The sequence below is a fragment of the Primulina eburnea genome, chromosome 13 (assembly GCF_022965805.1).
Source record: "Primulina eburnea isolate SZY01 chromosome 13, ASM2296580v1, whole genome shotgun sequence".
In the NCBI taxonomy this organism is placed as follows: domain Eukaryota; kingdom Viridiplantae; phylum Streptophyta; class Magnoliopsida; order Lamiales; family Gesneriaceae; genus Primulina; species Primulina eburnea.
Genome location: NC_133113.1, coordinates 21745684 through 21772294, shown reverse-complemented (window position 1 = coordinate 21772294; position 26611 = coordinate 21745684). Strand labels below are relative to the sequence as shown.

The 26611-nt window shown below is 35.7% G+C and overlaps 1 protein-coding gene across 2 annotated transcripts; it reads right to left on the bottom strand.

Moving 5' to 3' along the window:
• Window positions 1-208: 208 nt before the first annotated feature.
• LOC140809378 (ABC transporter C family member 13) lies at window positions 209-26135 on the bottom strand. Of its 2 annotated transcripts, XM_073166975.1 has the most exons (36): window positions 26016-26135; window positions 24967-25007; window positions 24767-24854; window positions 24262-24411; window positions 24036-24167; window positions 18189-18289; window positions 17472-17535; window positions 16664-16915; window positions 16099-16168; window positions 14883-14943; window positions 14704-14791; window positions 14462-14580; window positions 14153-14250; window positions 13896-13962; window positions 11216-11333; window positions 10988-11104; window positions 10795-10875; window positions 10474-10710; window positions 7844-7945; window positions 7704-7771; window positions 7357-7488; window positions 7116-7263; window positions 6355-6635; window positions 6096-6252; window positions 3703-3878; window positions 3458-3569; window positions 3296-3349; window positions 2759-2881; window positions 2191-2289; window positions 1972-2064; window positions 1555-1665; window positions 1321-1485; window positions 1050-1237; window positions 784-973; window positions 537-704; window positions 209-461 (listed from the first exon to the last, which is right to left on the bottom strand). In XM_073166975.1, exons 1-36 carry the CDS (start codon window positions 26052-26054, stop codon window positions 381-383), a joined length of 4371 nt encoding a protein of 1456 aa, XP_073023076.1. In that variant the 5' UTR covers window positions 26055-26135; the 3' UTR covers window positions 209-380. The 2 variants fall into 2 exon arrangements, 1 of the variants encoding a protein (XP_073023076.1); XR_012113106.1 differs by lacking the exon at window positions 209-461 and having other exon boundaries at window positions 604-704; window positions 784-951.
• Between the last annotated feature and the right edge of the window lie 476 nt (window positions 26136-26611).

The following is a 26611-nucleotide window of genomic DNA, read 5'->3' as shown; positions in this document are numbered from 1 at the left end:
CTTGCAATCATAAACTTGTTTTGTTCACAAAAATTAAATAAACCAAAATTATATAAATTACGTAAAAACAATTATTTAAAAGTAGATTTTAATATATTGGTCGTGATAACGTACTTTTATGAAAAAAGAACAGTCCCCTCAAAATTCTAATTATAATTTAGTTGTAGAAATTATACTTCTAACGCAATTTTCAGTATCACACATCACATTAAAAAAATTCCTAATTGCATATGAAAATTACCACCAAAATTTGTCTAAATGCTTCAAAATTAACTAAAATATTCTGCAGACCATAGCACTAACTAGCCAGCCTATAAGATTAAACAAGAAACAGCTGGATCAACATCTTAAAAACTAGGATAAATTACCATCATATAATTTTACATGGCTGATGCTCTAGCAAAGCTGGAGAATTTAGATGATTCATCGAGAAGAAGTACCTGCGGATTTCCCTGTTCAACCTGGGAAAAGAAAAAGCAAGAAGGAATGACGTTTTCGTGCCTAGAAAACGAGAATCAAATGTCATGTGATATTACCAGTAAGCCTTGATCGAACACGAGGATCTGGTCCATGGTCATAACAGTGGAAATGCGATGAGCAATCGTTACAATGGTCTTGCTTTTACATTCACTTGCAATAGCCTTTTGCAGCTTAGACGCTGTTTGAGTATCCACGTTTGCCGTGCACTCATCCAAGCAGAGTACCTGAAATATTTTTTAGTTGGAAATAATCTTCACACAGACTGACTCCTAGTGCAAATTAGTTACTCATTGGTTCTTGTACCTTAGAAGGCTTGAGAAGACTACGTGCAAGGCAAAGAAGCTGTTGTTGGCCAACGGAGAACGTTGTTCCAGACTCTTTCACTTGAATGTCTAGTCCTCCTGCTGCTTCAATCTCATCTTTCAGACAGCATTTTTCGAGTGTTTCCCATATCTTCTCATTGCTGCTGGTCTGGAACAGATCGAGGTTGGCCCTGATCATACATGTGGACCACCATAATCTAAGTATTTTCATTACGGATATGGAACTTTCTAACCATATCTTATTACCTTAATGACCCTTCAAACAGAAAGGAACTCTGGGGAACGATAGCTAATTTGGACCGAAGATCTCTAACTGGGATACCAACAATATCTATACTGTCCAAAAGAATACGTCCACCACAAATACGGTTGAGACGGAATAAAACGTTCAAGATGCTTGATTTCCCAGCACCCGTCCTTCCTACAATTCCCACCTGTTTTAATGTCATGCAGCCGGCCTCTCAGTTCATGTGCAATTAAGTATAAGAGGTGCTCTATCGGAGAAAAATCAACTGACCGATGTGCCTCCAGAGATGGTAAAAGAAACATCAGATAATGCAGGGGGCAAGGACGGCATGTATCTGAGGGTCACATTTTGAAACTCTATCTTTCCTTGAGATGGCCAAGTAGGATCTAATGAATGGCCTCGTCCACTTAATTCTTCTTGAGGGACGTCCATGTACTAAAGTAAAAGCAAATGTGTCACAACGTTATTAACATATCAAGTGCGCAAAATCTTCATCTAACTCACCTGAAGAACTCTCTCAATTGAAACCATCTCCTTCTCCGTTTCAGTGAAGCTTGTCAAAAAACTTCCCAACAACGATACTATAGGGGAAGCATAAGAAAGAGCCAGCCCAACCTATGCATAGAAATATTATTTTATTTTTTAATCATTTTTAAGGTGGGATTCTTGATCATTATCCTTCAGATGCCCACTGGCTACACATATCAGGAATTGCTGCAAAACCATAAACAAGAAACTCTGTGTGCGCGGTCACCCTTTTAAGGGACCTTGAACTTGATAATTAAGAAACCAACTTTGTCCTTAACAATTGGCTCCCTCACTCTTAGATGTTCAAAATTGGTTTCCATCACTTTAAGAGGTTGCACTTTGACCAAAAAGAAGAAACAATTTCACAAGCTTTCAGAATATAAAAATATTTACCAGTCCTGGAGTACCGAAATTGACAGGGAGATATCCATGAGTTCCAATAATAGCCATCACAGCAACAAATGAGACAATAATAGCAGCCAGCAACTAGAAACAAATTTACCCATCATGACTTGTAACGATATGGAAGTTAATGTCATAAGTATGAAGAACAATTAAATTTCAGGCCTAAGGAAATTCAAGTATGAACAAGAAAACTTTTTGAAGGCATACCTGAAGACGAAGAGAAAGCCACAAACTTGCGACTATCTCTGTATAAGAAGTCCGCTGATATAACTGCACATGCTGTAAAAATTTGAACAAGAAAAAATCCTGCACACAAGGTTGACTAATTGACCTCTCTGAGAATTTAAGATGGTGAATCACTTAAAAGTTGAACACAAAAACATCTTATGCAGAGCCTGGAAGAATTAAAGCAGCAGATCTATTGATTAAATAACTGATAATAAAAATATGCATGTTTCGCAGAAAAAATGAAGCTTCTAGAGCTTCATTGAAAAGAAACTCAATTCCAAGGAACAATTCCCCTAGGAAGATAAATACAGGCTTCAGAAATTTAATATAAAATGAATATCCTATTTTATTAGAAGTTCATGACTAACAATCTGTGGGACTAACTCATTCATAACTTATGGCTACCGTACTGGTCAAAGTAACTTCCATGAACCAGAGGATGACATTGTAGTAGGATTATTGGTTATGCTCTCTCAACAGTTAACAGTACAAAATAATGAAGATTCAGATATACAAATCAACTACGGTTGAAATGGTAGAAACTTACCACAGATTTTAAAGCTCTAATTGTTGAGGATCCATCTAATGTTTCGCTAAATGAAGTATAAATAGGTGAACGAGAAACACTGTCCAGTCTTCTCAATTCCCGCGAGGTTGATCTGTAGTAAAACTGAAAAATGCTAAGTAAGTAAATCTGCTATTTAAACTCTTCACACCATTGTGAGTTTCATAGCTTATTACAATACTAATCAATTAGTCGAGGACATTTCACACAAAATATAAAGGCTAAAAGCATTAAAATGAATAACCTAGCGCAAACGACTGACCATTTCATTTTATCTAGCTTCCAGTGTATATAGAATGACAGAGGTCCCTCTAGCAAGAATCCTAGTTAATTACACCATATAAAGCTGTTATATGGGTGGCTAGACAATATTTGTTCTAATTTATCCTGGTCCACCTTTTATTTTTCTACAGGAATGCCCTCTATATTGGTATACAATCCAAAATAAAAAAGATGCAAACCTGTGATTTGAATCTTGTCCCTATATAGGTATATACTCCTAAAAGATATGATGCAAACCTGTAATTTTCTGTACACGAACCAAAAGGGCAATAACAGAAGCAAAAACATGACCTGCACATACAAAGTAATCCCATTAGTCACAAACTTGGCATATTACAGGTTTTTTAAGGAATCAATAAAGGTAATTAAACAAATTGAACTGCCAAGGCCTGCTATTACCTGGACAAATGACAACACTATAGCAATTCCCAAGAGGGCCACAAAATTAGCCAAAAGAATGTTGAGAATAAAAGGAAGAGAATCATCAATGGTATAAAGATCTGAAGACAATCTACATATTCCAGTCAGTTTAGAAGTGGAAAAATATGGTATAAAGATGTGAAGACAATCTATATATTCCAATCAGTATTGATGTGGAAGAATATGACGAATTTCAAAGTATTTTTAGTGGGATGCCAAGCTACCTGTTTAATATTCTTCCACTTGGGTTCTGATCAAAGAAACTGATAGGTGCATCGACAAGTTTATGTAGCAACTGATCATGTACTCTAATAGCAGCCCGTAAACCACCAAATGCGAAAGAAAATGCTCTCACCAATGTCAAAGACGAATTAAACAAACAGAATATGCTGAGTATGACCTGAAAAATCAAATAAACAGTTATGATAAACAGGTTTTACAAATGGCATAAGTCAATTACGCTCTTCATTTGGTCCGACTTTGAAAACACCGAGCAAGAGAGGCAAAAAATATTACTTAAATTTTTGAAATGTGAGTTATATCTTTCATTACTGAATGCTTTATTTGTGAACTCTAGACCCATAGACAAACCTCTTTTATGCAATACCCGACTTTCTGATTGTTTTTCCGAGCTTCCACGTCCACATTTTACATAAACCAAAAGAGTTCGAGCTTGAATTCTTGGAATTTTTCACTCAACAAGTCAAGCTAGGGGAACGGTTGACCTTGAGTTCATAGGTGAATAGAATTATATATCCATATGCGTGTGGGTATTGTGACTTTTTTTAATGTTCACTCAAAGTAAACAGTAAGTTACGTCCATAAAATTATATAATCTTTATATATTCGTGAAGATATTATGAAATGCACAAACTTATAATTAGTAACCTTCCCTCTACATCTATTTACATATATAACATTCCCTCTACATCTATTTAAAAAGTAATCTTCTTACATATTATTAGCCCATTGCAAAATGCTATTTTAATAAACAAAGATTATTTTTTAAAATTCAAATTTGTTTAAGGTCATTGACCCAATTCTTCCGTGTTGAAGTGAACAAGTAAATTTCCTTATTAAACTGAAATGGACGAACATCAATTCAAGTTTTATGGGGAAATGGTGGTGGAGGTTTAATGTTGAAAATTAGGCGTTGTGGAAAAGAATAATAAGAAGCAAGTATGGGATGCAAGAAAATGGATGGGATGCGGGGTTGGCTAAGAATGTGACTTTTAGATGTCCGTGGAAGTTCATTTCTAAAACACACCAGGCTTATCACCGATTAGTGAGAGTAGTGGTTCGAGGGGGGAATACAATAAGATTTTGGGAGGATATTTGGTTGGGAGTCTCTTCTTTCCGGGACTTGTTCCCAGCTTTGTTTCGTGTTTCATTGGCACATAATTTACCTATCTCTTATTTTGCTCACCTTGATTGTTCCACAAATGTTTTTTCTTGGGACCTTCATCTCCGTCGATCACTCCGAGAGGAGGAGGTCTCGCAACTATCCTCATTATTTAACATTCTACAGGGGGTGAGATTAGTGGAGGGGGTTGATGATTTTCAGCAGTGGGAGGGGGATCCATCTGGGATATTCTCGGTCAAATCTTTTTTCCAATCTTTTTTCAAAAGAGAGAATGGGGCCCAAGAGTTCAAATTTTTCAATATCATTTGGAAAGTGCCTATTCTTTCAAAGATTCAGATATTCTCATGGACGGCAATCCTTGCTAAATTACCGACATCTGAGGTGATGCAGAAGAGATATCCTAATTGTTCTCTTTGCCCAAACTGGTGTGTGTTGTGTCGTCAGGAGGTGGAAACACAAGATCATTTGCTCATTCACTGCAAATTCACTCATGCATTGTGGGCCAAGGCTTTGGTGGAATTGAAACTGTTTTGGGTTGTGCCGAGGACAATTAATGACTTGTACAGTACAGATCTTGGCAATATGCTCGGTAAGAAAGGAAAGATTTTCTGGAGAATGGTGATCCACGGCGTAACATGGGAAATATGGTTGGAGAGAAATAGAAGAATTTTTCAAGAAATAGAAGAAACAACGGAAGATATCTGGGGGAAAATCAAGTTCACTTTAGCCAATTGGATTCGAGCGGATAAGAACTTTTATGGAGTCTCTACTTTTGACATTTTAAGAGATTGGTCCTATGTGTATTGTTAAAATTAGAGCTTTCATTTGGCTATAGTGGATTGCTAGTCCACTACTTGTAATGTTTAAATAACAATAATTATTAATAATATTTATGTTTCTCATCAAAAAAAAAAAAGAATTAAGCCTTTGCTTTATTCTATGATCAAGAGCGATTATGATTGGAAGTTCAAAGTGGAACAGCCTAATTCAAGTTCAAATTATGTAGTTTAGTTACAGGCTGTGTAGATTTATTTAGTAATTTTTGTTAGGGGCCTAATTACTTCTATTTCGAGCCCCGGCATAATTTTTTATTTTCTTTAATGGTCATATTATTTTATTAAACCATTTTTATTGGTCTAAAATAAATATTATTTAAAGCCCATAATTACATAATCAATTTAGGCCTCATATATATATACACACACAATTTCTTATAGGATATCGTTTATATTTTAAATAAAAAAAATTGTTTACCAGATAAAAGGTGGTGGAATACTCTCTTTGATTGCTTCCTGTAGTGTCAACCCAATATGACAACCACAGATCATTGCCATTACGAGAAACTTGCATCAAGATTGCTGAGAGGCATGTGATAATAGTAATGAACCAACCAGAGAATGCAGCATAATTTCTGTGGGAGATGAAACTAGATGGTAAAATTGAATTTAAATATAGCTAGGTCATTTAAATCTGTTGTTTAGGCAGAATATGAATTGACAAAGTGAAAACTCACTGATAAACTTTTAATTCTACTCTTCCCTCCTTTCTTGTCTCAACTTCAATAACGTCTTGGACTTCAATTGAAGTGTTTGCACACTCAACTTCCTGAGTATTCTCAATGTATTCAATCAAACTACTCGTTTTTTTCCCTTTGTTGTCTACTTCGGGAAATGTGTTGGAATCATTTAAGGATATTAATGAAACATAGGAAGCAACATATGAGTCGGCTGAATTTCCCACACACTTCACATGTCCTTTTTCCATCACAACAATCACGTCCGCCAAATGTATTGCCTGCAGAATTCCAATAATGGTTCCACAGTTCCATCCATACAAGTGCTAAAATAAAAGGTTCCTCGTATAGTCACGCAAATCCTTGTATGCGAAACATTAACTACGCTATGTGTATAGTTCAAGTTGCAAAGATAACCTCAAAAATGTTGCCTAATTTCCAAAATTAGGTAAATCACTATAACTTGTTTGAACTTCTTAAATTGCTTAATATGCACATAGAAAAGGGGCATATTTTTGTATGCTGAGATCATTTATTTATCGAGTATAATTTTTATATGATTCTGTGCTACCCACAAGATGGACAAAATAAAATCTAAAACATGTCTGGCCTTAGTAGAATGAAGTCTTATAATAGAAAAGAATCACTACAATTCACTGTTTTAAACTTGTTCAATAGTTATTGTCAGTTTGAGGCAAGAAAAATGGATTACAGAACAGATAATATTAAAACCTGAATGTGTTGTAACCAATTAAAAAAACCTGGATGTTATGAGTACAAAGAATGCGAGTCTTCTGGTTCATAAGATGGCTAAGAATGGCATTTTGTAGAATTGAGCATGCTACATGCACGTCCACAGCACTCAAAACATCGTCGAGCAGGTATATATCGGGTTCATGATAAAGAGCTCTGTCCAAAGCCATGATAAAACAAAAAGGATTGAGATAAATAATTGATGTATTGTGCAACAATTCAAATATGACTGCTGTCAGTGGATATCACCTGGCAAACGCAAGACGGGCTTTCTGTCCCCCAGATAAATTGACTCCTTTTTCACCAACACAAGCAATATCACCTCCTAACATTAGTGAAACATCAAGATCCAAAGAGCATGCCCTTAATATTTCCGAATATCTGCTCGAGTAAAAGGATAAAGGAAAATTTTCTTAGAAATATTATATTTTGAGATATTTTTTTAGAAATATTATTTTCTGAGGTTGACTCGTGTAGCATTAACAACTGACAGAAAACTCTTGCATTTAAGAATTTAAGGCCCTCACTGGGTTGAATATATTAGAAAAAGAATCTTTACTTGTTGTCATACATAAAGGTGCATGGAATACAATTACCTTTTCCCGTTGTAGTCCTTCCCTAGCAAAATATTTTCACGGATAGTTCCAGACATTATCCAGGGAATCTAAAGGAAGTGAATGAAAATTTTGAGTTTCGAAAGCAGGTACAAGAATGACGACAGGAAGAGTTAATTAACCTGTGGTACATATGCTTTGGTTCCACTCAAATGTATTGATCCATTGACGAGTCTGGCTTCCCCAAGAATCATATTTAAAAGAGATGATTTACCTGATCCAACCTGTAGCACAGAGTAGATCTTCAAATATTTATTTAAAATCAAGGGATTTTACTTCAAGAGGAAACCTGTTTTATTGTGAAAAATAAGAAGGATTAAAACTATGAAAAGTTCAATACCATCAATTCAATGATAAAGATTGTTTCCGTGAAAACAATAATGCAAATCAGGGTACTGTCTGCATAAACTCGAGATAAAATTGGAATTTTTCGAGGAGATACGGATCTGGCATACTTTACCAGAGCTAGGATATCCAAGTGTGTCTATCAAGCATTTTTGGAATGTGTCTGAACTCAGATTTATTTCATCATTACATGATCCAAACAATTCTAAGCTATTTTGAAAGTTCGCTGTCTGATTCTTCTTAGCTCCATTAACTCAAGCACACAAGTTCAACGAATGTTCTAACTTTTTAACCATTAATGATTTTAAAATAATATGGTGTATCGCTTGAAACTTGTTAATTGTCCATCACCTACTTCAATTCAGATTTCAGACACTAAGAACATTACACTTGGATGGACCTAAGTAATCTGTTGGAACTTTTCAAGTTCGCAATCTTGATTTTGATGTTAACAAAACTTGTTATTGTGTTTATAACATATTTACTCAAGTGTGAAGTTGCAAACACAAGAAGCTAGCTGAAACTGAATTTTGCACAAACTGAATTTCTGGCGAGCTTCGGTATTTTGATGATATCTCTCAACTGGATTATCCAAATGACAATCCGCCAACTGGAGTGATTAGAAAACTCAATTTGGAACAAATCGTATTTCATGTCAGTTGGGCAAAATCGGATGTTATCAAGGGCTAACTGATCGCTGAAGTGACGAACTGACTGCACGAAAACAGCAATCAATTGGGTTTGAGCAGCTGCGGTATTTTGGTCATATCTCTCAGCTCGGTTATCGAAACGAAGCGATTCAGTATGCGTTGGAAAGATAAGACAAAGATCTACAAATCATTCTGATAAGTCAAAGTCTGAATCGAAGCTTACGATGCTGATAAATGACGATGAAGCTACTGGTTCTGCACAAACTGAAATCAGCTAGACTGATTTCAGCACACCAGCTGAAACTGAACCAGCTGCTGACCAGTTGACCAACCAACTGAACCAGTTGAACTGAACCAGACCAGCTGAAGACCAGTTGAACCAGACCAGCTGAAATGAACCAGTTGAACTGAACCAGACCAGTTGAATCAGTCCAACTGAACCAGTTGAACTGAACCAGACCAACTGAACCAGTTGAACTGATTGACCAGTTGAGTTGATCAGAGTTGACCAGTCGGGAAATTTTCCAGCAAGACGAATTTGACCGTTGCACTTCCTGAAACAGTAACATTCCCAACGGTCATATTCTTGTGTCTAACGTATATATCATTGTTGGGGCTTATAAATACAGCATATTGAAGATCAAACAAAAGCTTTTGAAGTGGATTCAAAGCATGGGCACTTAGCATGAATATATCAGCTAGTTGAGAGCACAAGCCCTTGTGTGAGGAAACATTTGAGATGTACACTGTAACTGATAAATTCCTCACACACAATCACTCACACATATACAGAGAGTTTGAGCTGAAAAGTTTAGTTGAGTGAGTCTTTACACAAAGACGTAAAACATTGTGTTTGTAGTCTTTGCATATGAGACATTAAACAATATGCTGATTGTGAGGTGCTGCCTACAATCTTGAGTGCTAGGAGTTCAGTTTTAGGCAGTGGGTAAGTCCTAGCTGAATGGGTTTGTACAATGAGTTGTATAAATCAAAGTATTCTAGTGGATCCTTCCCAAGGGGAAGAAGGGGTGACGTAGGAGTGTTTGAAATCTCCGAACATCCATAAACAAATTCGTGTCTATTTCTTTATTTCATTTACTTATCATTTCATAGTTTTAAAGATGCATTGTTGAAGCATTTTATGTGTTCTTCAAATACCAAAATATTGTACACCAAGTGTTTGATAAAATGCTTCAACTGAATATTTTAACTCATTCAACGTGCATATATTTTAAATGGTTTACAAATTATTTATTCGGTTTCTACGAAGGATTATTTCGAGTATTTTCCGCTTGGTTTGAACACCAAACTCGATTTAATTCATCGGTGTTCAATATTTCAAGAACCGAGCTATTTTAGCTCAACGATTACCCCCATAATCGATCCTATCATAATCAATATTCATTACAAAATGAACTTCTAAACTCTAAATCACGGGGAAGTAAAAAACGTAATCGGTGGCAAGTAAGATATACAGATAAGGCATCCATACATCTAATTAAAACGCTGCTAGAGTTCCTCCACTTGTAAAAGATCCTTTACCTCAAATTTTGACAGTCACATAATTATTGTCCTCGTAAAAGTTTGGAAACATGGAGATAAAGTAAATTATTTTTACTTAGTACCAGGCATCTACAATAAATAAATTTGACAAACATGAGTCTCTTACCAGATCTTTAATGTTAGAAAACTCACCATAAGAAGTTTTGAAATGTCGCGGATAAAAAAAAATCCATTTATCATGCAAGTATATTTACCTCTCCAATCACAGCTACCATTGAACCCTTAGGCACAAAAAGATTAACATGCTCCAAGACCAAATCAAATTCCATTTCCTTGTTGCTTGACCATGTACAAGATGCATCATTGGCAGCAACAGCAGCTTCTTTACCATTAAAATGCTTATCACAGTCGAACGTGGTTGAAATGCCAAGCCTAGCATCACTTTCATAACAAGAGAGGTACCTGCTCAATCGCCTAGTTGATATAGCAGCCTGTAAGATATAATAGATCTTATTACTCTGATACTATCATCTTTGCAGTCTTATATTTCAGAACTGAAGAATAAGAAAACTCACATCAATCAACCCATTGATGACCCATGGGAATGAGTTCAGAGGAGAGATCAGATTGTTAAATAGAGCAAGACAAGTGAAAACCTGAAACTCAATTCCAGTTAATGTAACATGAATTCATTGATGCCGAAATTGCAGGAGATTGTCTTTAATAATATCTGGTATTCGCAGAGTAATAGAGGAATAGTGACCATACCGTCGCAGCATCAAGCTTGTGGCCCATTAGAGTATATAGTCCAAATGTGGAAAGAGAAAATAGGGTTGGAGTTGTTGCCCAAAAGAACACACAACAGGCATCCAAATATTTTCTTGTCTAACATAGAGAAGAGTAGCACATAAGCTCAAGTGTTTAGCAACTTCCTGACATGCAGAATGATTACAAATTCAACTGATTCTGAGCATGTCTTAAAAAAAATCTTCTTACAGATAGATATTGAACTTCGGAGGACCTTGTCTTCGTTAACCAGCCAGCAAAGAGAAGTTCCCAGCCACACATTTTTATAGTGCGGATGTACGATAGTAGTTCAGCTGTTTTTCTGATCCTGCTCAATGACTTCTTTGTATCAGAGTTTCTACATTGTATAAAATATCAATGGTGCACGGACCATCGCACGCTCAAATTAGTAGTCAACAGGAGTATGTACTAATTTAGTCCATTAATTCACAGCCCCATTCAGATGCCATTAAGGTTGACTTAGAGTAGGTGCCTGGTAAATCAACTTGTGGCTTAGGTTTTATTGACTCTTATGTAAAAACAATCTTTATTTTAATAATATTTTACGGTTTTATCAAATTATGGCAATTACTTTATTTGTATATTCATGCAAACTGCATAGATAAAGCTCTTGGATATACAATAGGTATCATGAGGTTTGTCTCGGAACGTATGATCATGAAACTCGTTAAGAAGTGTACCGTATATTCTAAACAGATTCTTAGTCGAATCAGCCGCTTAAAATAAGGATAAAGGTCATTCGAGCTTGAGACTAGCATCTGTGATGTAAATGTCATATTTCATTGGTAAGAGCATCGAGATGTTCATTCATATAAATGTGTGATCATTTGATGATGCACTGAACAACTCTTTCTCGGACTGTCCAAGTGGTTATCAATTATCGAGTGGAGTAGTTCGCATTTATGGTTGTACACCATTAGTCATTTGACTAGGGACAATGTAGAGGCTAGAGCTAGTAGCATTCATTTTATCCGTTATCGACTCCATTGAGGGTCATCGGATGGGGATGTTGGGTGTAGTTTCGAAATACAAAGGAGTCAATGCATTGTAGTCAGGGATTCACCATTTGCGTAGATATTTTATGTGATCTGACGAGAATAGTGCAAGGAATCTCTGGCCAGAATAAGACATGTGTAATTTGAAAAGGTGTTTCCTCAGTTGCACATATCATATCACTATTATTACTCAAAGATATATCACATCGTTATCGAATTCATTTGCAACTCACAATATACTAATGGTTGCATATTCGATCGAGGTATATAAGTTGAAGGGACCGTACTGTACACTAACCATAACTTAAGGTTCTTGCAAGCACTATCAGTGATACATACAGGATCATGGAGCGGTACTACTAGACGCTCTTACCATAATCCGATGGGTGCAATCAGACTTGAGTTCTGACATTCTTGATCAAGAGGTTGATGAAAAGAATGAGGCTAATTAGGGTAAGCCCGGATAACAATAAATGTTATTCTAAATCACGTGAAGTTGTGACAAATGGATGGCTATATTTCTGAACTATTGAAGGTCGCACAAGTATTGGATTTTGTGTTCATGTTGAGATAATCAAGTTCAATGAGCGACTATAGTTTGATGGAGATCAAACAGATCACTTATAAATGCGTTTATAAGTTGATTCCATATGATGGAAGATGTTGAAGTTAGCTTAATAGCTAATTAAGTAACGAGAGTGAAACTGCCTATTTTGGTGAAAGAGTTCACAAAACTGGCAGCTGCAAAAAATGGATCAGTGCAAAATTTTCATTTTTCACTATATGAACGAGATTTGTACCCTCAACACATCGTTGTTGTCTGATCGTCGATCGGGGTTATAATGAATTCACAATTATTTATTTAGTCAATTTAGAACCTGCTAATTAAATAAAAATGTTAGTAGTGGTGACTACTAAGTGCAAAATTTTCATGAAATATTCTGAAAGAGTCTAGAATATATTAAATAATTAATTGAGTAATTAAATAAAAGTTATTTAATTTAAATCATAAATATATATATGTATAAAAAGTTGATATTGATTTAATTATGCATGATATTTTCAAGAATGGAAAATACATAAATGAGATATTTTAAATAATGGAAAAACAGTGTCCTGATCCAAGTAGGATTCTTTATCTGATCAAGAATCAAAACTTATAAATATTTCATTAAAGATTATATGAAATAACATAAACTTTACGCCAAAATTTGTTAACCAAAATTTTCTCTTCTCTCCTCCACACAGTGTTTTCAGCCAACTTGAATCTTTAAGAAAAAATTTCGGCCAATTCTTTCGCCGTCGCCTACGCCGCCGCTCCTCGTCGGATTTTTGAAATTCCGCCGATCCAATCTCGATGCAAATTTCGTTTAGATCTCTAGTGTGATCTATATGAGGAATCCAGTCTATGAACGTGGACCTTATTTGACGATCAAAGAAGACGTGAGATCCGTTCTTAGGGATTTATAAAAAGAACCATCTCCGCTAATCCCGAACTGGTTTGCTGTCCATCGTTAAATACGCAAAGGTAAACAGATCTAAACATCCTATGAATGTTTTATTCATACGACGCCCAAGGAACGTTTTGAACGTCAAAGCAAAATTTTTTAAACTTCTGTTACGCCTTAGGTGCGAGAAAACGGTATTCCAACAGATTTTACAAAGAACTTTTTTTTTTTTGGTTCTGTTCTCTTAAATGTTTGCATGCACAAATATTCTAACATGTCATCCATTATGGATTCTAACCCTGTCCTAAAGCCAACACCCAAACCTGTCTCAGTATTGCACTAACAAGAATATTGGGAAAGATGAGACAATGGTATAGACAGAGGCAAGTTCTAGGTTATCATGGAGTCTCGAAAAAATGTATATACCTTTCATCCTTCTGCTCCATCATATTTTTGGTGGCATTTGCAATCAAATTAGCAATCCACTTGTTAACTGTGAATTAAATTGTGAACAACTAAGAATATAATTCAGCTCTTATTAAAATTTACATAAGATTTGGGGGGAAAAGTGTATAAAAGCAATTAAGAAAAAGGTAACTGTAGCTTGACAACCGAAGGATGGTTCAAATCAATTATCATTTGTATGTGAACAACTTAATAAACAAATCACTTTGTTGAGATACCTGGAATTAGCAAAATAGTAATCGCTAGCCCGGACACAAAGGCAAAGTTGACTTGTTTATATAGAAGATAGAGAGCAATCCCAATTTGCAAAGGCAAGCTGATGCAATTACAAAATGCAATAAGTTAAAACATAATTACAGGATTTGCTGATGTATTTGGCACATTTATCTGGTGGTACCAACTCACATACTGTTTCAGAGAGGGTATTATATAACTTCATTGATCAGTTAGGTGAGGTAAGATGTGTAATATCTAGAAAATAAAATCTGAGAAAACAAGTTATAGTTTTAAAGGACTGGAATTATAACCTCCACATATCATGGACACTATTGCACAGGTTTACAATCCTGTCAGCGTCAACAGACATAAATGTTTGAATTTCTCCTTCAGAAAATTTTGATCTCTCTGCTAAGCTAACACAAAGACACTAAGAGAATATATGCGGGCAGTCAGCAAAATATAATCATGCATCCTGTATAGGAAAAAACCGATGAGAGAACACATTGCATTTTGAGAAAATACAGTTTCAGGAGCTATTCTAAAGATTTACCTTACGATAAATGAGAGTCATAATGCTAGATCTCAACTTCAGCCTCAGTTGTGAAAGATGAAAAGTATATTGTGTATCAAGGAATGATCTACGCAAATAAATGAATATTTAAAACAGAATATCACTAGAAATCATAAGAAAAATCATAAATAACTATATGAGAAGCGAAGAAAGATTACTTTAAAACAGATACGAAGCCCAATGATATTGCAAGGACATAACCATCAACATGTTTGGAACCTGTTGGATGAACAAAAAATCAATATATTTTGCAATTTCCTTGCACCATATATCCCACTGTCCTTCAGCAGCTCTTCACAAAAACAAGTTGCAATAGCTCAATACATTGTGAGTTAATTGTGAAATGATGTGAATAGTATGAGGTGTTTGTTGGAGCAAAGATTAGGATAACACATAATCTAGTCTATATTATAATTTGTCTAGGGAATCAGTTGCACTCCAATTCAAGAAAAAAACGAACTTGACCTATATAGGTCTTATAGATATAACTATAATCACCAAGCTCGACCATAGATGAATCCATGGTCATAATTTAAATTGGGATAAATGCTTTTTTTTATTCAAAGTATTATACATGCTATAGAAACTAATAATAGAATATAGGTGATTCTTGTGCTTTTGTATCAACTCATCTATAAAATTTACATGAAGCTGTAGGAAAATGATCAAAATAGAAAGCAAGAAAACATAATTTATGTGATTCAGCCACTAACTTGAAAGATAAAAAGGTTTTGAGAAAACTTGCACCATAATGCATACAAAACTGGGAAACATCAAGACAAAGATCAGATCTTCCATCTTCTAGAGACTTATAAACAGAATGATTGTGACCACAGGAGGATAGACAAGCAAAGATAAACCAAACAATAAGAAAAAATCATTCTAGAACAGTGACTAGATATGAACTAGGAACAATAACCAGGACAACATTGTTCCTTCTTCTTGTATTTTTTCTTTCTTCTTCTTTTTTTTGTGCATAATTTATGATTAAAAAAAATCATAAAGTTTACTAAGATACCACGTTGAAAAGTGCAATAATAGCAAGACAATACCATAACATAGCATTTTACATGGTTCGGCCATGCAAACATACATTTATCAGGCAAATGTTAAAACTCTTTCTCTCTAAATTTAGGGTACAATAATTAACCCTTTCTAAAGGTGAGAGAATATTTATGCACAAAAATGGTAGAAATTATTGTAAATAACAATAAAATCATAAACATGGCACAAAATATTTTATAGTTAAATATTTATTGATAATATCAATACGAATTTTGAATATCATCTTTTGTTTACAACAAAAAGAAAAAGAAAAAACAAACAACAACGAACCTAGAAACCTACAGAGTAAAATGTTTGAAATACGTAAACCTTGTTGAAGGAACCGAATTAGCTTATTGAGAAGTAGTGGTCCAGCAAAGCCAATGCAGTCGTTGAGCACCTAAAAAAGCAGGTAATTGAAACGGCGAAAAAAAATTGAATGAAATGAGAACGGGACTCATATGTCTATAAACTTCAACTTGCCAAAGAAATCTATAGTGTAACACTAAATGGCTTCACATACTGTTTAAGACGTAAATTATCCGTATTATAATATACATTATGAAATTATTTCTCTGGCATAGCTTTCTGCAAGTTGTAAACAACGTAACACACCAAATTCATAAACTCAACTACGTCTTTTTGAAAACATAGTGATCTACAAATTTCCAACCATTTGTTTCCATATGAGACAGTGAGAAACTCCTGAACTTTCTAGTTTCGAAAAACATGAGGACAAGCAAGATAATTAAAATGATTTGTGGTTATTGTGATAATTCTAAGAAGCAAATCTTTGATGAAGGTGATAAACTCAAATTTATTTCAAAGATTGAATAACACTACAAGGCAAATATTAGAGCCAAATTAAAGTGATAGGTAGAATACAATGTATTACCTTTACCAGACCTATGCAAAAGTAAGGCCATCCATAAGCCAAGCAAATTGTCTTGAACAAAGAAGGGTGATTAAAGTTATTTGTTCGTTGACCTTCCCAAAATTTCAGTATCATATTATGGCAAAAAGATGGATCCATATCTACTGGTAGCTTCAGTAAATCTTCAAACTCAAGCTGCTTATTTGCACCATGTTGCATTACAGGATCAACCAATTTGAATGTCATGAAATGCCAAACTTTACAAATGATTCCCTTCAACGATAATATAAAACAGGGCATAATCAAAATCTGGTTCACATACATAATTATAATCCGGCTCACAGTGCGTGCATACCTTAAGTCTCATTGAAACGGTTTTGTGATTGTTATTCACAGAGATTGTAATAGTGTGTTCGGATTTATGGATTCAATTATAAATTCAAAATCTTCAATTTTTAGTGCTCGGTTTTGAAGAAATACAAAAAGCTTATTGCAAAAATAAAAACTAAGATTTTGAAACTAATTGTTCAAACTTTGCAAGGGAAATGACATATTATCATGGTACAGCTGATACATGTGGGCAAAGGTTTTCACATTTTTGAGTTGATGAAGTTGCAACTGAGAAGTGATATAAATTTGTGATACATGACGACTTTTAAGAGAAGGGAAAAGCCAATGGAACATTGAATTCAGCAATAACAAGTAAAGAAAATAGTTAAATTACCAGCAACATTAACGTTAAAATGGGCCTCCATTAGCTCTTTTATGCATGATAAATGTCACTTCGAAGCACCAAAAAGAATAGAAGAATGATGGAGAATATTCATACCATGTCCCTGAAATTATCTTCTTCGATTTCCATTTGGTAAGGAAGGAGAGGTTCCATGATTAAACTGAAGGTCACCCATGACAGATATACTACATCAGTATTATAAACATAAACTAACTTTCACATTGATTTGCATATATGTATATCAAATATAATTTACATTTTAAAAGAAACTCTATGAAGATATAATAGTTTTTTAGTGCTCAGGCAATATGAAGCAACATTGAACAACCTAAAAGAGAGCATGTCAATATTTTGAGTAAAAAAACCATGTCGGTGCCTCGATAATAGAGTAGGGATTGCAAAAACTTCACAAAAATAGAACCTTTGATCGCAAGAGATGAAAATTATAGTCTTTATTTATTTCAAGCCTTTAATAGTAAAATATGATGAGTGCACCTTCAATATCAACATTAAGTTCAGAAGTTTGTTTAGTTCAATACATGATAAGGTGGCTTGGCCATCTAGAAAACATATCAACCATTTCAACTTCATTTGCTTCTTCACAATGTTACATACTATTTAGAGAGGTAACTAGTTGACAAAGATAGCATGGATTTAATGTAATTCAACAATGCAACGTCTAACACAATAGATTTCCACCATTATTTTCGTTGATTATTTTAATTGTAATTAACGGGGCCGTCAAACATTCTTACAATGATTTTCCAAGAACTTGAAAAGCTAAACCTTAAACCTTTATGAGATTAGAGCTACCTGCTTTCATAATTTGCGGCTCTTACTCTAATTATGTTTATCAAAATCCCAAAAAAGATGTCTATGAGAGCCCCGCAGATTTCCATGGTCCATTTCAAAACCTGTGAATGAAGATGCACAACACATAAATATGTCAACTTTTTTATTTCATTTATCCTTAAATGTGTATCTTTTCAATCAAGCATCACACAGAGGAAAAGGATTTGAAGAGAAGATTTCAGACAATGACATTTGATTAGAACTTTGTATACAAATACTGTCGGTAGGTGCATTAAATGCACAAGTGGCAGCAAAAGAAAAAAAAACGTGGGCTGCTCAAAGGTTTCGTGGAAAGATGGAAGACGCTTCTTCACACGGTCAAGGGGCTCTATAAATAGAGCTCCTCCCTTCATTTGGAAATCATCCCTTCTTCGAGTTTTCTCTCATCTTATAAGCATTTGAGTGCTTAGTTCTATAATATTTGTGAGGTGTTTTGTTCTCCTGTATTTAAGAGAGTGTGTGTTCTCTTTGGAAACACAGTGAGTCACCACAAAATATTATAGTGGAAATTCTTTCCATCTTGCCCGTGGTTTTTACCCTAATAATTTTTAGGGGTTTTCCACGTAAATCTCGGTGTCCAGTTTATTCTTTATTTTCGGGTTTTATTATCTCAAATTCCGCTCGTGGGACAAACAAGTGGTATCAGAGCCTTGGTTTAAAATTTCTTAAAATTCTGAGTATGCTCTGTGGTTGCAGCCTAAACTGATCTTCCACATCAGAAAAGATTTTTTGAGATTTTTTATTTAAGGCGGGATTATTTTGTCCGGTCTACTAAAATTGTTGTAGACATAATGGCGGGAAGGTACGAGATAGCAAAGTTCAACGGAAGCAATTTTATGCTGTGGAAAATAAAGATACAAGCAATTTTAAGAAAGGAGAATTGCTTGGCGGTTATTGGAGATAGACCGGTGGAGATTACGGATGATGGAAAGTGAAATGAGATGAATGATAATGCTGTTGCCAATTTACACTTGGCTATAGCTGACGAAATTTTGTCAAGTATCTCTGAGATAAAAACAGCCAAAGTTATCTGGGATACTCTGACAAAGATGTACGAGGTCAAGTCTACATAACATGATTTTCCTAAAGAGAAGACTTTATACTCTTCGGATGGCGGAATCCTCATCGATGACCGACCATATCAATACACTAAATACTCTATTTGCCCAACTCACTTCCATGGGGCATAAAATAGGGGAAAATGAACGTGCGGAGCTTCTACTTCAAAGTCTACCAGATTCATATGATCAACTTATCATCAACATTACCAACAATATTCTTATGGGCTTTCTAAGATTCGACGATGTCTTAACTGCGGTTCTCGGAGAAGAAAGCCGACGCAAGAATAAGGAAGATAGGTTGGTATCCTCGAAGCAGGCAGAGGCGTTACCGATGATAAGAAGAAGATTTATGGACCGTGACTCCAGTGAGAGCCAAAGGCGAGGTAGATCAAAGTCAAGAAGTAAGAAGAAAAATATTTACTGCTTTAAATGTGGCGGTAAAGGGCACTTCAAGAAAGAGTGTACGAGTATCGATAAAAGTTCTCAAGGAAATGTAGCCAGTACTTCAGGCAGTGGTGAAATATTATTCAGCGAAGCAGCAACTGTTGCAGAAGGCAGACACAAATTTTGTGACACATGGATTATGGATTCAGGAGCGACGTGGCATATGACGTCTCGGAGAGAATGGTTTGATCATTATGAACCAATCTCAGGTGGATCTGTATTCATGGGAAATGATCATGCCTTGGAAATCGCTGGGGTCGGTACTATCAAAATTAAAATGTTTGATGGCATCATTCGCACCATACAGGAGGTACGACATGTGAAAGGACTGACGAAAAATCTTTTGTCCTTGGGGCAATTGGATGACATCGGGTGCAAAACTCGTATCGAGAAAGGGATCATGAAAATTGTGAAAAGCGCGCTTGTGGTTATGAAGGCGGAAAAGGTTGCTGCAAATCTGTATGTTCTTTTGGGAGAAACACACAAAGAAGCAGAACTAGCTGTTGCATCAAATGGTTCAGGAGAAGAATTAACAGTGTTATGGCATAGAAAGCTCGGGCATATGTCAGAACGATGGTTGAAAATTCTCTCAGAACAGAAGCTGCTGCCGGGACTTACAAAAGTGTCACTACCCTTTTGTGAGCATTGTGTTACCAGTAAACAACACAGATTAAAGTTTGGCACTTCTACTGCCAGGAGCAAAAGCATATTGGAGCTGATTCATTCGGATGTTTGGCAAGCACCGGTTGTATCCTAGGAGGAGCGAGATACTTTGTCTCGTTCATTGATGATTTCTCTAGGAGATGTTGGGTGTATCCAATCAAGAAGAAATCCGATGTTTCCAGGTCTTCAAAGATTTCAAAGCGCGGGTTAAACTTGATTCAGAAAAGAAAATCAAGTGTCTGAGGACTGACAATGGAGGAGAATATACCAGTGACGAGTTTGATGCATTTTGTCAACATGAGGGCATCAAAAGACAGTTCACGACGGCTTACACACCTCAACAGAATGGAGTGGCGGAGCGGATGAATAGGACCTTGTTGAACAGAACAAGAGCTATGTTGAGGACTGCGGGTCTAGAAAAGTCATTTTGGGCGGAAGCAGTCAAAACCGCTTGTTATATTATCAATCGTTCTCCTTCAGTGGCGATTGATTTGAAGACTCCGATGGAGATGTGGACCGGGAAGCCGACAGATTATTCTCATTTGCATACATTTGGAAGTCCTGTGTACGTTCTGTACAATGAGCAAGAAAGATCAAAGTTGGATTCGAAATCCAGAAAATGTATTGTCTTGGGTTATGCTGATGGAGTAAAGGGGTTTCGCTTGTGGGATCCTACTGTTCACAAGCTTGTCATCAGCAGGGATGTTATCTTCGAGGAAGATAAAGTAAAGGGAGACAAAGGCACACCGAATTTAGAAACTACTATTTTCAGGTGGAAAATAAGACGGACGAAGGTCAAGTTTCTTGTGAAGCAGTACCAGAGCACGAAGAACAAGAACATGTTGAGTCTGAAGTTTCCAATGTGAGGCAGTCAACTCAAGACAGAAGACCACCAGGTTGGCTTTCAGATTATGTCACTGAAAGCAACATTGCATATTGTCTATTATCAGAGGATGGTGAGCCATCGAGTTTCCACGAGGCTACTCAAAGCTCGGATGTATCCTTGTGGATGTTAGCAATGCAAGAAGAGTTGGAGGCATTAGACATGAATAAAACTTGGGATCTTGTTACACTACCACAAGGGAGGAAAGCCATTGGTAACAGATGGGTCTATAAGATCAAGCGTGATGGCAATAACCAAGTGGAGCGATATCGTGCTAGATTGGTAGTAAAAGGGTATGCTCAGAAAGAAGGCATTAACTTCAATGAGATATTTTCTCCTGTGGTTCGGCTTACAACAGTCAGAGTGGTGTTGGCATTGTGTGCGGTGTTTGACCTACATCTAGAACAGCTAGATGTGAAAACGGCATTCCTTCATGGAGATCTTGAAGAAGAAATCTATATGCTCCAGCCAGAAGGTTTTGCGGAAAAAGACAAAGAGAACTTGGTTTGCAGGTTGAAGAAATCTTTGTACGGTCTCAAACAGGCGCCGAGGTGTTGGTACGAGAGATTTGATTCCTATATCATGAGCCTTGGATACAACAGACTGAGTGCAGACCCTTGTACATATTTCAAGAGGTCTGTTGATGATTATATCAATTTGCTGTTGTATGTGGACGACATGTTGGTAGCAGGCCCCAACAAAGATCGGGTCCAAGAATTGAAGGCACAGTTGGCTAGGGAATTTGATATGAAGGACTTGGGACCAGCAAACAAGATTCTAGGGATGCAAGTTCACCGAGACAGAAGTAACAGAAAGATTTGGCTTTCCCAGAGAAATTATTTGAAGAAAGTCTTGCAACGCTTCAATATGCAAGATAGTAAGCCAATCTCGACCCCTCTTCCTGTTAACTTCAAGTTATCCTCCGAGATGTGTCCTAGCAGTGAAGCAGTGAGGATGGAGATGTCTCGAGTACCGTATGCATCAGCAGTGGGAAGTTTGATGTTCGCCATGATGTGTACAAGACCGGACATTGCTCAAGCAGTGGGAGCAGTTAGTCGGTATATGGCGAATCCTGGACGAGAGCATTGGAGCACTGTCAAGAGGATCCTTAGATACATTAAGGGTACCTCGAATGCTGCATTATGTTATGGAGGATCGGATTTTACACTCAGGGGCTATGTCGATTCAGATTATGCAGGTGATCCTGATAAGAGGAAATCTACTACTGGTTATGTGTTTACGCTTGCAGAAGGAGCAGTAAACTGGGTTTCAAAACTGTAGACAGTTGTGGCGTTATCTACAACGGAGGCAGAATATATGGCAGCTACTCAAGCTTGCAAGGAGGCAATATGGATTAAAAGGTTATTGGAGGAGATTGGGCACAAACAAGAGAATGTTCCTTTGTTTTGTGACAGTCAGAGTGCCTTGCACATCGCAAGGAATCCAGCCTTTCATTCCAGGACTAAACACATTGGAGTACAATTTCATTTTGTACGAGAAGTAGTAGAAGAAGGAAGCATGGATATGCAGAAGATCCATACGAAGGACAACATAGCTGATTTTCTGACCAAGCCAGTGAACACTGATAAGTTTGAGTGGTGTAGATCCTCAAGTGGTCTAGCAGAAACGTAAGCAGCAGGAAATGGCAAGATTGAAAGGATGTGTGGAGATGTGTTTGATTCTCAATCAAATCTCCAAGTGGGAGAAATGTCGGTAGGTGCATTAAATGCACAAGTGGCAGCAAAAGAAAAAAAACGTGGGCTGCTCAAAGGTTTCGTGGAAAGATGGAAGACGCGTTTTACACGTTTTCACACGGTCAAGGGGCTCTATAAATAGAGCTCCTCCCTTCATTTGGAAATCATCCCTTCTTCGAGTTTTCTCTCATCTTATAAGCATTTGAGTGCTTAGTTCTATAATATTTGTGAGGTGTTTTGTTCTCCTGTATTAAGAGAGTGTGTGTTCTCTTTGGAAACACAGTGAGTGAGTTTTACACCACAAAATATTATAGTGGAAATTCTTTTCATCTTGCCCGTGGTTTTTACCCTAATAATTTTTAGGGGTTTTCCACGTAAATCTCGGTGTCCAGTTTATTCTTTATTTTCGGGTTTTATTATCTCAAATTCCGCACGTGGGACCAACAAATACAAATACTTGAATATCCATTTCCTATCTTTAATCAACTTCTTAGAACATGTACAAAATGAGGTGAACCAGAAAAGAACAGGCTCTTGAGAATAACTAAAGGAATAGGCAATGACACATAGCAGGCATAAAAAGCCCGCGGAATTTCATAAATGATTGAATCAGGTAACATTGTTCTCCGATTCCATAGTTAGTCACTGTGACTCGTCGTTTAGCATTTCTAGCTTTAAATTAACTAATTTAAAAGAACGTTATTCTCCACATTGCAACTGCAGTCGTATGATCTATTCTATTTATTATTGGCAATCTTGAACTTCAAATGATTACCAGAAACTGAGTCAAATATAACAGGGTTGGAAGCTTATTGAGAATTTTCTATGCAGCAATCAAACGTTGACATAATGCCAACTACCATCATACAGCATATGTACATGCAGAGAAAATCCCTGATCACCTCAGTTGCAACCTATTTCCAGTGTGTCCAAGACTCCAAATACCGGAACATAAATCAAACCTTTCTTGAGTCTCATTCAACAAGGCATGTGCTTAGGAGAAGATGCACAGTCTATAATATCTGAGATAAAGTGATAATTACGTAATTTATGTGATGATTACCCCAGGTGAAGAAAGAACAATTTGCAGTTGAGGGATCAAGAGAGCAAGTTTTGCTATCCACCAAAAACACAGCATTCCATTGGATAAGACATCCAACCAACTTCCACACCTTGATACAAGTAAAATGATCACCTGAGATTCACAAAAAACCAAACTATAGTTTAAGAAAACAATATGAACGCTGTCTTCCTGGATTTTCTATTAATTAAACTAAATTTTGGTTTACCCAGACTGAGAATCGGGAGCATCTAAAGAGCCATTCATGATACGGAGTGGATTGGGTGCTCGTCTTCACAAGAACAGCCATGTCAAAAGTTGTAACACATGCTCCAAAAGCAGCTAGAATGTACACTAAAATTCTTGCTGAAAGATGTATCTGCAAAATTTGACATCATTGCAGAAAAATTTGAAAAGCTCATAGAGAGACTCAAAGGAGAAGAGCATAAGTAAACAACATCATAGAATGAATACGCTTTATGTAGAAAGATTTAAAATGTTTCAATACTACACAAACAAAGCATATCAGTAATTATCAGTAATCACCGCAGATACGTGAAAATGTTAGCAAGTCAATTATATGAGACATAACTCGAGATTAATTCAAGAACACAACAAAGTCTTCTGTTAATTCTTCTGGATCACCCTATTAAATTTTCCTTCACTGTATGTAGCTGCAATTACACATATACAAAATTCCATGGATAATTAAACAATAAAAGTTTTTTACGTACCCTCCTCCTATCTTTATGCTGCTTATTAAAAATTCCAAGCCCAGCAACCATAACAGCAGTTGCCAAATTTGCTCCAAAACCTAACACTGTGAATTTTGCTAAGGAAAAACAATAAAGGACGCATATGGGCATATAAGAGTGTAGTCTTAGAAGTCATATGATTAAATATAACATCAAAAAAAATGAAACTCAAAGGATATAAGTTGTCAAAACACTCAGAAACTCCATTTTTATTCCATACCTGATCAACAAGAGTAAAATCAAGATTCAAATTAGAACCATCAGAAAATCAACAAAAGAAATTATTGCCTGATATCAATGTATTGTGTATAAGAATAATAAAACACATGTTGCGATACACCCTTTAAGTGGGACAAATTCTCTTCTTTTCACATTCCTTCAAAAACCCAAGACTTTATTCTGAACCTTTATGAACATTGAATTATTAAACAATGGTAAATAGCCTATACCTTTCAAGATTCAAGAAATTTACCGGTTCAATCAACTATAATCAATGATGGAGCCATGATTTTCAAATGGGGGACAAAAGTAAAGCTCGAGCTCAGAAGATTTTAGAGGGAGGGGCCAATCCTATTTTTCCGAAAATATCATGCATCAAATATAAGTGTACATGAAAAATTGCAGCCATCCCAGTCCTCGTAGGCAATATGTCAGTATTATTTTTCGTTTATATCAAGAAAAAACTACCAAACAGAGAGTGTCACTCAGCCACAAATTGTCCAAAATACAAAATTAAAGGCGAATAAATAAAATTCCTCATTCGGAATACAAAATGCATTGTTTTCTGATACATAAAAAACAATAAAAAGAGAAGACGATAGGTTCATTTTGCACTTTGATTACATGTCTGCTCGCATAATTGAAAATCAAGAATTCCATTTAGAATGGCAAGAAAAATAAATAAAAACCAAAACATTTAACCCATACTTTGATATGATTGCACAAGAAACACAAGAACGAATGCTGCAGCTCATTTACATCGCAGGTATTCACTGATTTTTATTTTTTTTGGTGATGACAGTTTCTGTGTGTCTGAAAGGCCCATGCTTTTCAAGATTCAATCAATAACCGTGTAACTCAGGGGTTTACGTAATCCTATCGCATAAATGCTTGAAACTCCAAAATTAAACGTGAATAAAATTTCCCACGATAATTTTAATGCCCACAAATTACAAAAAGATAGAAGAAGAAGAAGAAGAAGAAGAAGAAGAAGAAGATTTGTGCATACATATGGAGAATCGGGGCAGATGTATTTCACCAACTCCATAGCTCTGTCAGTACTAATGAAGCTCAGTTCTCCACGAACTACAGATGGCCAAATGGGCTGGCTTTATATATGCGAAAAGGTGGCGACTATAAAAATTAATAAGTGAATGGATAAATTATCCGTAATTTGTGAAAAATCTCTCACACGTCTTTGAATTAAAATTCAGTATTTCACTATAATTTTTTAAAATTTAATATCTGACAATAATATAATTTTACTTTTAATTCCCTATAAACCTAACATTGCAATTTTGCTCTTTTATTATTTAAAAAAATATATTATTTTATTCACAAAAATTATACATGTCTTCTTCACATAGATATAATTTTAAAAAAAATTATCTCTCAATTATCATAAAATAAGAGTAAATACTTATTTTGACATACAAAGTACATATTATAGAGTTTCGAATACTTGATTTCGCTCTATTAATATTCCAAATATATAAAAAAAATACTATATTTTTGAGTAATCACCACAAATTTGGTCATTGTTGGTCTTTTTCATGAAAAATGTATTATGTTAAATTATTCATGTCATTTTATTTATAAAAAAAA

Excerpts from the sequence above, each read along its gene's own strand:
- LOC140809378 (XM_073166975.1), bottom strand. The coding sequence starts at position 26,054 with ATGGAGTTGGTGAAATACATCTGCCCCGATTCTCCATAT. Across the intron at positions 16,916-17,471 it reads AAGATAATTTCAGGGACATG|GGAATCATTTGTAAAGTTTG; the intron begins GTATGAATATTC and ends TTATCGTTGAAG. Across the intron at positions 3,350-3,457 it reads TAGTGTTGTCATTTGTCCAG|GTCATGTTTTTGCTTCTGTT; the intron begins GTAATAGCAGGC and ends TTGTATGTGCAG.